This window comes from Vigna angularis, chromosome 4, assembly GCF_016808095.1.
Source record: "Vigna angularis cultivar LongXiaoDou No.4 chromosome 4, ASM1680809v1, whole genome shotgun sequence".
NCBI classification, from domain to species: domain Eukaryota; kingdom Viridiplantae; phylum Streptophyta; class Magnoliopsida; order Fabales; family Fabaceae; genus Vigna; species Vigna angularis.
In genome coordinates this window covers 17,084,278-17,096,452 of record NC_068973.1, presented here as the reverse complement: position 1 = coordinate 17,096,452, position 12,175 = coordinate 17,084,278, and the positions used below count along the sequence as shown (strand labels likewise).

Sequence of the window (12,175 nt, the reverse complement as noted above, 5' to 3'; positions counted from 1 at the left end):
AATGAAGGAAAGTTAAGAAATAAAAGATACATATAACAAATTTGCAAGTAAAGACGATTAATTTAAAAGAGTAGTAAAAAGGTCATAATTCATTTAGTTTTACAATTATAGCAATGTTCTTGAATTGAAGTAGTTAAAAAAAGTAACAGCATAATTGAAGTAAAGGGACATTTGAAGATCAAAGGAAGTAAACATAGATTTCAAATATTTTATGATAAAATATTCTGAAAACATTTATGGAAAATTAAAATAAAAAGGTAAAATTCTAGAAATAGATGTTCTAAAAAATTATATAAAAGAATTTCTAAAATTAATTTACATATAAACTAATTTCAATTCATAAAAAAAGTGTTGTAATCTTTATTCTTATTTTTTTTTTCTGATAAATACCGTTTAAATTTGTTCAAAAGACCCTTATTCTGCAAACACTAATTGGCACAGGATCATTATTGTATAACATTGTAACATGGGTTTGTGACAGAAAAACAGACAAAAATGTTACACATAGTGTTGGATAATACGTCTTCATCACGTGCTCCATTTGAGAGGAATATAACTGTTTCTGCGAATAAAAGATGAAAGATTGAAAAGCTGGTCATTCAGTTGTTGAAGGTACGTATTAATAGTTTTTTCCCTAATTTGACAAGTGTAGGTCTTGATATCGAATAAAATTATGCAATGGTGTCGTGTGGTCCTTTGTTTTGGTGGTCCTATTTTTTTCCACTCTTTTTGGTAAGTTTTGTTTTTCATTTTTTATGTACAGTCATTACCTGATTTTTTACAGAAATTATTTTGAAATTATATAAAAAAATTATATTCACAGTACCATTTTATTTTCTTCTGGACTTGACACGGAAACAGTAAAAAGGAGGATTGAGTAATCTGAATTTCAGCTGTGTTTGTATGAATTTTGGTTTTTTCTTTTCCATGGCAGGCAATCTGAATCAAAATCAGACGCAGTAGTGAAGTGACTCAACGCGACGAACGATCCATTTTCACGGTAAGTTACTTAATAGTGATTGTCCACTCAAATTGAGAGATATTAATTTAATTTCGCTTAGCAAGCAACAAGATTGAACAAAATCAATGGAATTGAAAACATTTTCTTTTAGCTGATCTCAGGGTTGTTAGGTCATCTTTGATCGCATTGATGGACTCACAGAACAACAATCCAAACCCTAATCCTCTTCATCGGAATTCGCTACCGTCGTCGATGCCGGTGTGGCCTACGATCGATGGGTCGTTGGGGTTGTCTGAGGAAGAATCGGTGACCTACGCGCGGAGGTTTTACAATTTCGGCTTCGCTCTTCTGCCTCTCCTTTGGGCCGTCAATTGCTTCTACTTCTGGCCCGTTCTTCGCCATTCTCACTCCTTCCCTCGCATTCGCCCATGTATCATAACCTAACTTCTCTTTTATAGCACTTCAATTACTTGCGAAATTGTGCACTCCTTTTTCTTTTCAATGGTGGCAACCATCACCGCTTGCTATGCATTATTTTCTTCAACTGTTTCTTTTTTCGAATGTCTAGAGCAAGTAATTATCTGGAATTAAGAAGGGGCGGCAGAAATTGAATCGTGGGTTGAACTGATATATTAAGAATTTGAACTTGTGCTCTTTTTAGTATCTGAACATGATGAGGTTGTTGTTGTTTGGTCATGATACCAGTTAGTTTCAAATTCATTTCATCAAAAAAGCTCATCAGCTCGTTCAATTCTTGGTAGTTCTGGTCGAATTAGGTTTTTTTTTTTCGCAATTATTTTCCTTTCGAGATACGGTAGGGTACTACTGAAGGTTCTGTTTGAATTTCAGTTGTAAGATCCAAACTAACTCATAGTTTTCATTGTACATTATGTACCATGTGTTTTTTCTTTTCAATTCCAATTGAGTTCAACGCAACTTAATTTTCCCACTGAAATCCAAACATACTAACTTTGGACACCTTTTACAAAGAGTACTCAAGTATTTGCAATGGCCGTGCCTGGAAGATTTCTTCAGAACGAAAAAAAATTAACAGTTGATTCAACCATAACTAGTAAAAATATGCTAGCTGGTTTACTTTGTTTCATGGTTGAATTAATTGAATATGCTTACTGATTTTAAGTAAGTTGGTGGTTAATTTAGATATAATGAATTGGTTTAGAGGCAGGTTCCTTTTCCCTGTTGATTTAGATTGTTTGGCGTGTTCGTGCAGATATTGTTAGATCGGCATTTGGGTTTGCAGTATTTGCTACTGTTCTGTGTTCTTGGGCTCTAACATTTGCCATTGGAGGGGAACGCCTCTTCGGACCTGTTTGGGATCAATTGGTTATGTACAACCTTGCTGATAGGTTAGGCCTAACAAGCTGGAGCTAGTTGTGTGGCACCTCTGATACTTATATTTTGATCTTTTATTACCACATTTACCTTCTTCCATGCCTCATGACTGCACTTGTACTTACATATACATTTTACTATATTCTGTCATTGAACTGATAGTGAATTTCATCTTGTTGACACTCTTGATAGATAAGCAATGTTTTGGAAGTAGATAGAGATCTTGGTTTCTTCACCCCACAGTGTGTGTGTGTGTGTTATAATTTGTTGTTCATGCAAGATTTATTGTCTCATTTTGATGTATTATATTATCTTACGTTACAAATACAGGGACTGTAAGTTTACCACTTAGCCCTTAGGAGACAATGCAAGCAGAGTATCTGCTCGATTGTCACTTTCTCCTGTGAAGTTCATAAGTCGCTGAGTAAACAGTATTAGTACGCAGGTTGGAAATATTACTCAACAAAATGAAAAGGAAATTCAAATTGATTGTGTTAATGTTTTTAAGTTTTTGAAAGCTAAGTTTTGAAAGCTAAGTTTTGAGTAGGAGGAATGAGATAGAAAGGAAGAAAACGACCGATAAAATTGAAAATAGAAAATTAAAATAAGAGTTAAATATGTTTTTGGTCTTTTAACTTAGTAAAAATTGAAATTAATCTCTTTGTAAAACATTGACCTAATTTAGTTCTCTAACTTTAGAAATGTATGGATTAGAGTTTTTAACTAAATTTTGTTAAGTTAATTTCATGTTTCAAATGTGTTTCATTATATTTGGAGTGTAAATTTGGAGTGTAAATTGGAGTGTAAATTTGGATTGTTTATACTGTATGATACATTTTCGCTTCATTATTAACTAAGAAAGTATTTGAGTTGTTTACATTGTTTGACACTGCTTCATTATTAATTGAGAAACACATTTGAAAAATTAAATCAATTTAACAAAATTTAGTTAAAAGAATTAAATCCACCATTTCTAAAGTTTGGAGATTAAATTAGGTCAAAGTTGTGAAGAGGGAGTATTTCTAATTTTCAATGAAAGTTAAAAGATCAAAAACATGTTTAATCCTTAAAATAATGTAAACATGTTATACCTTTCTTTTCTTAAATAGTGGGCATAATTTTGTAAATGATTTTCAAGAATATGAAACAAGCGTAAATTAAGAAAATGGTTTTCAAGAATATGAAATAGGTGTAAATTAGGAAACTTAGCTTGACCATTGATCAAGTCAACTTTCCTTAACTATTGGTTTTGGTTGACTCGACTTGACTGTTGATTTAATAGACTTAGCTAAATCTTTAGTTAAGTTTGGAGATTAAATTATGTCAAAAGCCATTATTACAAAGGAGATAATTGATTGAAGCAAGTTTGACTTTAAATACTCATGGTTATGTTGGTGAACATGAGAATGAAGGAAGCAAAAGTAGTTTCTGAGTACATCACTCTAGTTGAAATTGTGGTGAACCAACTCAGCAAAAATGAAAAAAAAACTACATGCTAGCTAAGTTGTGGAGAAGAACTTAAGGTTGTCGACCAATGAATTCGAGAATGTCATATGTGCAATTGAAGAATTAAAGGACCTATCAACCTCACAGTAGAATAACTTATCAGTTCTTTTGAGGCACATGAGCAACAAAAGAAGAAGAAGGGGGGATCAATTGAGTAAGCACCCCAAATGAAGGCATTAATTAAAGATCACAAGACACTATATACTCAAAACACTCAAGGTCGAGGAGATAGAGGAAACAATCATGGTTATAGAGGACATGATTGAAAGAAGAAAAGGAATACTTTACTCAACAAAATTGGTGTGGTAAGAGGACACATTCATGGGAGAGGAGGTTAGTTGCCAAGAAAGCTTCAAATGTTGCAAATGATCATTATGTAAAAGAGTGTAACTCAAACAAATGTTATAATTGTGGTAAGATCATACATTATGCCAAAGATTGCCAATTCGGGAATATGGGGAAGAGATGACCAACCTCTCACAAAACATGTTGAAGAGAAAGAAAATTTGTTAATGATGACAGGAAGCTCAAGTACCAATTTCACTAATATTGACCGATCAAATACTAATCTCAATTTTATTGACAATTCGAGTGTTGATCACACTCATCTTGACAAATCAAATGTTGATCTAAACTTAATATATGATATCTTGACATGGGTGAAAGTAATCATATGTCCAGAGACGAGCATCTATTCAAAGACCTATCAAAGGTTGAATTCATATGCATATCATTTGAAGATCCTTCAAATGTTGTAGTAAAAGGACAAGGTGCAATTTGGTACTCACAAAAGGATGGTCGAGTTAGATTGATTCGAGATATGTAATATGTGCCAAATATCAATAATAACATTCTAAACATGGGGCAACTCATGGAGAAAGGTTACTTGGTACACATGCAAGACCAAGTACTATTTAAAGGACAAGTTCGGATGGTTGATTGCCAAAGTTGAAATTAAAAAAAAAAGTTGGAAGCACAACTTGGAGTTAAAGATCATTTGGGAAATTTGTCTTAAACTTAATGTTGAGGAAGTGATCAAAGAGTTCAAGAAAACAAACAAGGCAAAATTGAATTTGGTGTTGTGGAGATGCACATATTGTTGGATCATCTAACAATAACCATTTACCCATTCCTGTGGTTGAATCAAGTTTTGGGAAGCAAATTGATAAAGCAAGTAGTGCTAGTTTTAGTTTTAAGTGGTTAACATTCCAGAAAAGGATCAATCCAAGAAAGACACTCTCAGTGGAATGGAATCAATTGATTCTTCTAAAGAAGAAGAACTTGATATTTAGAAGTTAAAAATTGTAAAAATTAATTTGCAACAAAGAATATCAAAGGAGACTAGAAGCAACACAATTTTTCAAGAAAGCTTAGAAAGAAGGAAATAAACTTTGCATGGGCGGCATTTGACACTTGACTAAAATATTTCAAAATTGCAAAAACAATTACAAGTTGAGAGGAATCTTAGAGCTACATTGAAAATAGGTTTGAGTATATCTTCCCGTATGGATAGTATTTTTCATCAATGGTAAAAGACAACATGAAAGATAAAAAAAATATTTAAGTTTGCGCTAGGAGTTTTGTTGAATAAATATTAAATGAAAGTTAATATTTTGAATAAAGTTAAATGAGAGTTAATGTGTTAGGATTTTTAGAATAGAAAGACGAGGATTTAGTGATAATTATTGTGCTTTGATTTGTAATAATGAGTAGACTTAAGGTTTGGAATTGAAAAGTTAAATTCTAGTCTATAAATTCAAAATTGTATTTTTTTTATTATATTAATGAAAAATGAATCAGGATATTCAAGACAAAAGACATTTTCTGAACAATTTCTAGCCAAATTTACTCATATCAGTACAATTACATGAAAGTCTTAACTACTTCTATCCAATATTCTGATTCATTTTACAAATTCAAATGCTTATCAAGTTGAAGGCATTAACCAAACAAAGAATTTCATCCTAGGATAAGTGGGGTCACGTTCTCAAAAAATTAATCAGATTTGTTTTATTCAAAACAGAAATAAGCTTAATTTTATTCAGAATCAAGTAACGTGACAAGGACATCCAAATTTCCACATCATACTAGGATGCAAAATAAGTTTATGAGAGTTTGAAATACAAAGAAGCAAATCTGATTTGTAGCCCAAAAGAGAGCAAGATTGATCACTAATCAGAAACAGATCACAAATCACTATGAATATATATGGCAAATTGGCAATGCTCACTTGCGGACAACCTTGTGAAGATTATATGTTATTAATGGAAATTGGAAAAATGAGAGGATATGAACTTTTCCATTAAGTTTATAATTAGAAGAGCATGGCTTTGATATTGTGGGGCATCAAATCTCAATCTGTTAAGAGCATACTATATCAGACTTAGCTTCAGCAGTTAGTTTAACTCACTTTGCAAACATTGATGCACTGAATCAACCACTCATTTTGTTTATAAAATAAATAGAGTAGATGGAGAGTGATAAACATAAGAGAAGTATTTAGAGAAAGAAGGAATTGTGAAAGAGAGCATTTGGAGCCAGCAACGAACTGAAAGCCACTACAAAAGCAGGTATTATTATCTTCTTGGTCTAAGTCATTTTCTGTTCATTTGTGTTGTAACTATGACTATTGTGCTAAATTATTTTTTTATCTTTCTTGGTCTAACTCATTTTCTGTTCATTTATGTTGTAACTATGTCTATTGTGCTTAATTATTTTGTTTCGTGAGTACACATATATAATACATCGTTCTCTCTGCATCAAGTTAATGATAATTTTATTGTTACAATGTGACGGTGACAGTCAAATCAAACAAGTGAATGTTGAGATGATCATGAATAATACCAACCCTTTGCTCCAACATTTCCCAGGCTCTGAACAAGGTTTCTGCTCCTCATTTCACTTTTTTCATTTTAACTTTGGTAAAGGTGGGAACAAAACGAAGCGAGTTACAAAATAGGCATATCAAGGTCAAAAGCTATTGGAGAAAGCAATATGAGAAGAGCTAGCAGCAGCAACAATGGTGAGAATAAAAAGGGTTGCAGTAGAGGACACTGGAGACCCTCTGAAGATGAGAGACGAAACTTGTGAAGCAATATGGTCCGCAAAACTGGAACTTTATTTCAGAACATCTAGAAGGAAGATCAGGTAATAATTTTTAATTTCATCATGACTGTTTTTATTTATGCATTTCCCTTTTTCTCTTAGTTTACATAACTTTTAATCCATATGTGGAAAACTTTTACTTCATTTGGGGTTTAAATGGCTCATTACCTTTTTATGCATAGGGAAAAGTTGTAGATTGAGATGGTACAATCAACTAGACCCAAACATCATCAAATGGGCTGCAATAGCCAGATTCTTCCCAGGAAAAACTGACAACACTGTCAAGAATCAATTCCATGTATTAATGGCCAGAAAGAAGAGGGAGCGTTTGGCACTATTTGGTGACACATTTGCTCATAATCCTCTAACTAATCTTAGGATTGCGATATGGTAACAATTAAAATTTGAAAACAATTTAACAACGGTCACGTATTAGTTTTTTATTGGAAGGTAAGATTTTATTTTTTTTTGCAGTCACTTGTGGTGAAAAGAAAAGCAGATTTACTTTTTTGAGATTCCAAAATTACTCCTCTATGCACCCTCCATTTTCAACTCAGATTTCATTCCTCTCTCTTTTCATTTCGGTCTTCTCGCCAACCTCCATCAAAACTGTACTTTGTCCAACTCATTGTGGAGCAAAGACCCCATGTGGGTGTTTCAGCAAGGTAGTTCAAATGCCTCAACATTGGAAGCCAAGAGATGCTCCAGTAATTGATTACATGGTGCTTGCAACCGATTACTAGTGGCTTAATAGGTACCCAATTGGGATAACGTGACCCCATGGTGATTTTACTGTGCTTAAGGCTGCCTTTGTCCATTGTTTTTAATGGATGACTCCTGTTGGTCATGGTTGATGGTTGCAAGTGTATCAAAACTCATCTTTGTCCAGTCTATTATGGAGCAAAGACCCCATGTGAGTATTTCAGCAAGGTAGTTAGAGTCCCTCAGCACTTGAAGCCGATACATGCCTTACAGTGGCTTAATGGCTATTTGTACAAAAACTTGCAAGTCACTCCCCAGTTGGGAGAACGTGACTCCCCATAGTGATTTTTTTTTGCTTTAAGATGTCTTTGTCCATTTTTTTCAATGGATGACTCGTGTTGGTCATGGTTGATAGTTGCAAGTTTATAAAGAAATAAAATAAAATAGAATAAAATAAGAAACATGAAACAATAACTTGGAAGTAAACTCATTTAGGAAGCTTAAAAAAACGTGTTTTTGGGAAACTAAATGCATCTAGTACAGTGGTCTAAAAATTATGAATTAATAGTCATTTGAAAGATCTTTAAGTCTAGATTCCAACAAAACAAGAATCAACTCATTTGCAGTTCGGTAGAGAAAGTTATCAGTAAAACAACCAGCAAAGGTCAGACCTGACACAAATATATAAAATGTTAACTTTAAGGAATTAAATGTACCTACTCAGATGTTCAAAAATTACACATTAGTAGTTATTTGAAAGCTCTTTGAGTCTAGATTCCAAAAAAATAAGAATCAACTCATTTGGTGTTCGGTGGAGAAAGTTAAGAGCAAAACAACCAACAAAGATGAGAGTTGACAGGAATATGTAAAACGTTAACTTTAAGGAATTAACTGTACCTACTCAGAAGTCCAAAAATTACAAATTAGTAGTCATTGGAAAGATGTTTGAGTCTACTTTCTAATAAAAAAAGAATCACATCATTTGGCGGTTTGTGCAAAAAGTTATGATTAAAATAGTCAGCAAAGGTCAAAGTAGATAGCACGTTATTTTATACGTATATTTTTCCCTCTTGTTCACAAATCTATTACTTATTGAAATTTCCTTTTAAAATTTGTGCACTGTAACAACATTAAATGGCATACAAGGACATGAGTTGTGCAAAAATAGTCATGAACTTGAACTACCTTGGTTCAAACACATATAGGAGTTTTTTCCTTCATAATTGAGTGGGGAAAAATTGTGTTTTGATCACTTGACACCATCAATGATGAGAAACATGTGTTTCATCCACAATTGAGTGGGCCAAATAGTGTTTTGATACACTTGATACCATCATTGATGAACGTGAGTCATCCATGGAAAAATATAGAAAAAATCACTTATAGGGACACAAAAATGACTTTGGGGAGTCAAGTTCTCCCAACTGGGCTGTAATTGATTACCAGGGGCTGATTACTTATTTGTACGAAAAGTTAAACGTTACTCCTCAGTTGGGAGAACTTGACTCCCCAAGTCATTTTTGTGTTCTTATGGGTGATTTTTTCCAATTTTTTCATGGATACCTCTTGTTTCTTATCATTGATGGTGTCAAGTATATCAAAACACAGTTTGCCCTACTCAATTGGGGACGAAACAATGCATATAGGTGTTTGAACCAAGGTAGGTGAAGTCTCTAACCATTTAGGAAGCTTACAAAAACGTTGTTTTTGGGAAATTAACTACACCTAGTACAGTGGTCTAAAAATTATGAGTTAGTAGTCATTTGAAAGCTCTTTGAGTCTAGATTCTAAAAAAAAACGAATCAACTCATTTGGAGCTCGGTGGAGAAAGTTAAGACCAAAACAACCAATAAAGATCAGAGTTGACAGGAATATGTAAAATGTTAACTTTAAGGAATTAACTCTACCTACTCAGATGTCCAAAAATTACAAATTAGTAGTCATTGGAAAGATTTTTGAGTCTAGTTTCTAATAAAAAAAGAACCACATCATTTGGAGGTTTGTGGAAAAAGTTATGATTAAAATAGTCAGCAAAGGTCAAAGTTGACAGCACGTTATCTTATACGTATATCTTTCCCTCTTGTTCACAGATCTATTACTTATTGAAATTTCCTTTTAAAATTTGTGCAGTGTAACATGTTCATTGGTGCACTAAACACCACTCATGACCATTAAACTTACTCACCCATCTAAAATAACAAACATGAAACAATAACTTGAAATTAAACTCATTTAGGAAGCATAGAAAAACGTTGTTTTTGGGAAATTAATTACACCTAGTACAATGGTCTAAAAATTATGAATTTGTAGTCATTTCAAAACTCTTTGAATCTAGATTCCAACAAAATAAGAATCAACTCATTTGGAGTTCGGTGGAGAAAGTTAGGAGCAAAACAAGCAGCAAAGGTAAGAAAAACAGAGTTGGGGAGTGTTGTTCATCCAGCTGTGGATTATAGTTGAAGTTTCTGTACAAATGATCATTTTTCCTCTGGTAATCGATTACAAGACCCCTATAATTCATTACCAGGGCAGAAAATGGCCAGAAATGCTTATGGAGCTCATCTAACTTACATGAATGTACTTAAATGACATTTTTTCCTCAATAATTCAATGGCCTAACATGTTCATTGGTGCACTAATCACCACTCATGACCATTAAACTCACTCACTCATCTAAAATAACAAACATGAAACAATAACTTGACATTAAACTCATTTAGGAAGCTTAAAAAAACGTTGTTTTTGGGAAATTAATTGCACCTAGTACAGTGGTCTAAATATTATGAATTTGTAGTCATTTGAAAACTCTTTGAGTCTAGATTCCAACAAAATAAGAATCAACTCATTTGGAGTTCGGTGGAGAAAGTTAGGAGCAAAACAAGCAGCAAAGGTAAGAAAAACAGAGTTGGGGAGTGTTGTTCATCCAGTTGGGGATTATAGTTGAAGTTTCTGTACAAATGATCATTTTTCCTCTGGTAATCGATTACAAGACCCCTATAATTCATTACCAGGGTAGAAAATGGCCAGAAATGCTTATGGAGCTCATATAACTTACATGAATGTACTTAAATGACATTTTTTTCTCAATAATTCAATGGCCTAACATGTTCATTGGTGCACTAATCACCACTCATGACCATTAAACTCACTCACTCATCTAAAATAACAAACATGAAACAATAACTTGAAATTAAAGTCATTTAGGAAGCTTAAAAAAACGTTGTTTTTGGGAAATTAATTGCACCTAGTACAGTGGTCTAAATATTATGAATTTGTAGTCATTTGAAAACCCTTTGAGTCTAGATTCCAACAAAATAAGAATCAACTCATTTGGAGTTCGGTGGAGAAAGTTAGGAGCAAAACAAGCAGCAAAGGTAAGAAAAACAGAGTTGGGGAGTGTTGTTCATGCAGTTGGGGATTATAGTTGAAGTTTTTGTACAAATGATCATTTTTCCTCTGGTAATCGATTACAAGACCCCTATAATTCATTACCAGGGCAGAAAATGGCCAGAAATGCTTATGGAGCTCATCTAACTTACATGAATGTACTTAAATGACATTTTTTCCTCAATAATTCAATGGCCTAACATGTTCATTGGTGCACTAATCACCACTCATGACCATTAAACTCACTCACTCATCTAAAATAACAAACATGGGGGGATTATAGTTGAAGTTTTTGTACAAATGATCATTTTTCCTCTGGTAATCGATTACAAGACCCCTATAATTCATTACCAGGGCAGAAAATGGCCAGAAATGCTTATGGAGCTCATATAACTTACATGAATGTACTTAAATGACATTTTTTCCTCAATAATTCAATGGCCTAACATGTTCATTGGTGCACTAATCACCACTCATGACCATTAAACTCACTCACTCATCTAAAATAACAAACATGAAACAATAACTTGAAATTAAAGTCATTTAGGAAGCTTAAAAAAACGTTGTTTTTGGAAAATTAATTGCACCTAGTACAGTGGTCTAAATATTATGAATTTGTAGTCATTTGAAAACTCTTTGAGTCTAGATTCCAACAAAATAAGAATCAACTCATTTGGAGTTCGGTGGAGAAAGTTAGGAGCAAAACAAGCAGCAAAGGTAAGAAAAACAGAGTTGGGGAGTGTTGTTCATGCAGTTGGGGATTATAGTTGAAGTTTTTGTACAAATGATCATTTTTCCTCTGGTAATCGATTACAAGACCCCTATAATTCATTACCAGGGCAGAAAATGGCCAGAAATGCTTATGGAGCTCATCTAACTTACATGAATGTACTTAAATGACATTTTTTCCTCAATAATTCAATGGCCTAACATGTTCATTGGTGCACTAATCACCACTCATGACCATTAAACTCACTCACTCATCTAAAATAACAAACATGAAACAATAACTTGAAATTAAAGTCATTTAGGAAGCTTAAAAAAACGTTGTTTTTGGAAAATTAATTGCACCTAGTACAGTGGTCTAAATATTATGAATTTGTAGTCATTTGAAAACTCTTTGAGTCTAGATTCCAACAAAATAAGAATCAACTCATTTGG

The 12,175-nt window shown here is 33.2% G+C and overlaps 1 protein-coding gene and 1 long non-coding RNA gene across 3 annotated transcripts; both read left to right on the top strand.

Annotated features, from left to right (window-relative positions):
- The first annotated feature begins 826 nt into the window (after window positions 1–826).
- LOC108331719 (probable gamma-secretase subunit PEN-2) lies at window positions 827–2,546 on the top strand. 2 transcript variants are annotated; one of them, XM_017566606.2, is made up of 3 exons: window positions 827–1,000; window positions 1,123–1,391; window positions 2,193–2,546. In XM_017566606.2, the coding sequence occupies exons 2-3, from the start codon at window positions 1,151–1,153 to the stop codon at window positions 2,351–2,353; spliced, it is 402 nt and encodes a 133-aa protein (XP_017422095.1). In that variant the 5' UTR covers window positions 827–1,000; window positions 1,123–1,150; the 3' UTR covers window positions 2,354–2,546. The 2 variants fall into 2 exon arrangements, with proteins under 2 accessions (XP_017422095.1, XP_017422096.1); XM_017566607.2 differs by having other exon boundaries at window positions 1,113–1,391.
- Window positions 2,547–6,186: 3,640 nt separating this feature from the next.
- Window positions 6,187–7,934, top strand: LOC108331360 (uncharacterized). Its single transcript, XR_001832371.2, has 3 exons — window positions 6,187–6,390; window positions 6,748–6,967; window positions 7,108–7,934. It is a non-coding gene; the product is annotated as an uncharacterized LOC108331360 (long non-coding RNA).
- The last annotated feature ends 4,241 nt before the right edge of the window (window positions 7,935–12,175 follow it).

Excerpts from the sequence above, each read along its gene's own strand:
- LOC108331719 (XM_017566606.2), top strand. The coding sequence starts at position 1,151 with ATGGACTCACAGAACAACAATCCAAACCCTAATCCTCTTCATCGGAAT. Across the intron at positions 1,392-2,192 it reads CTTCCCTCGCATTCGCCCAT|ATATTGTTAGATCGGCATTT; the intron begins GTATCATAACCT and ends GTGTTCGTGCAG.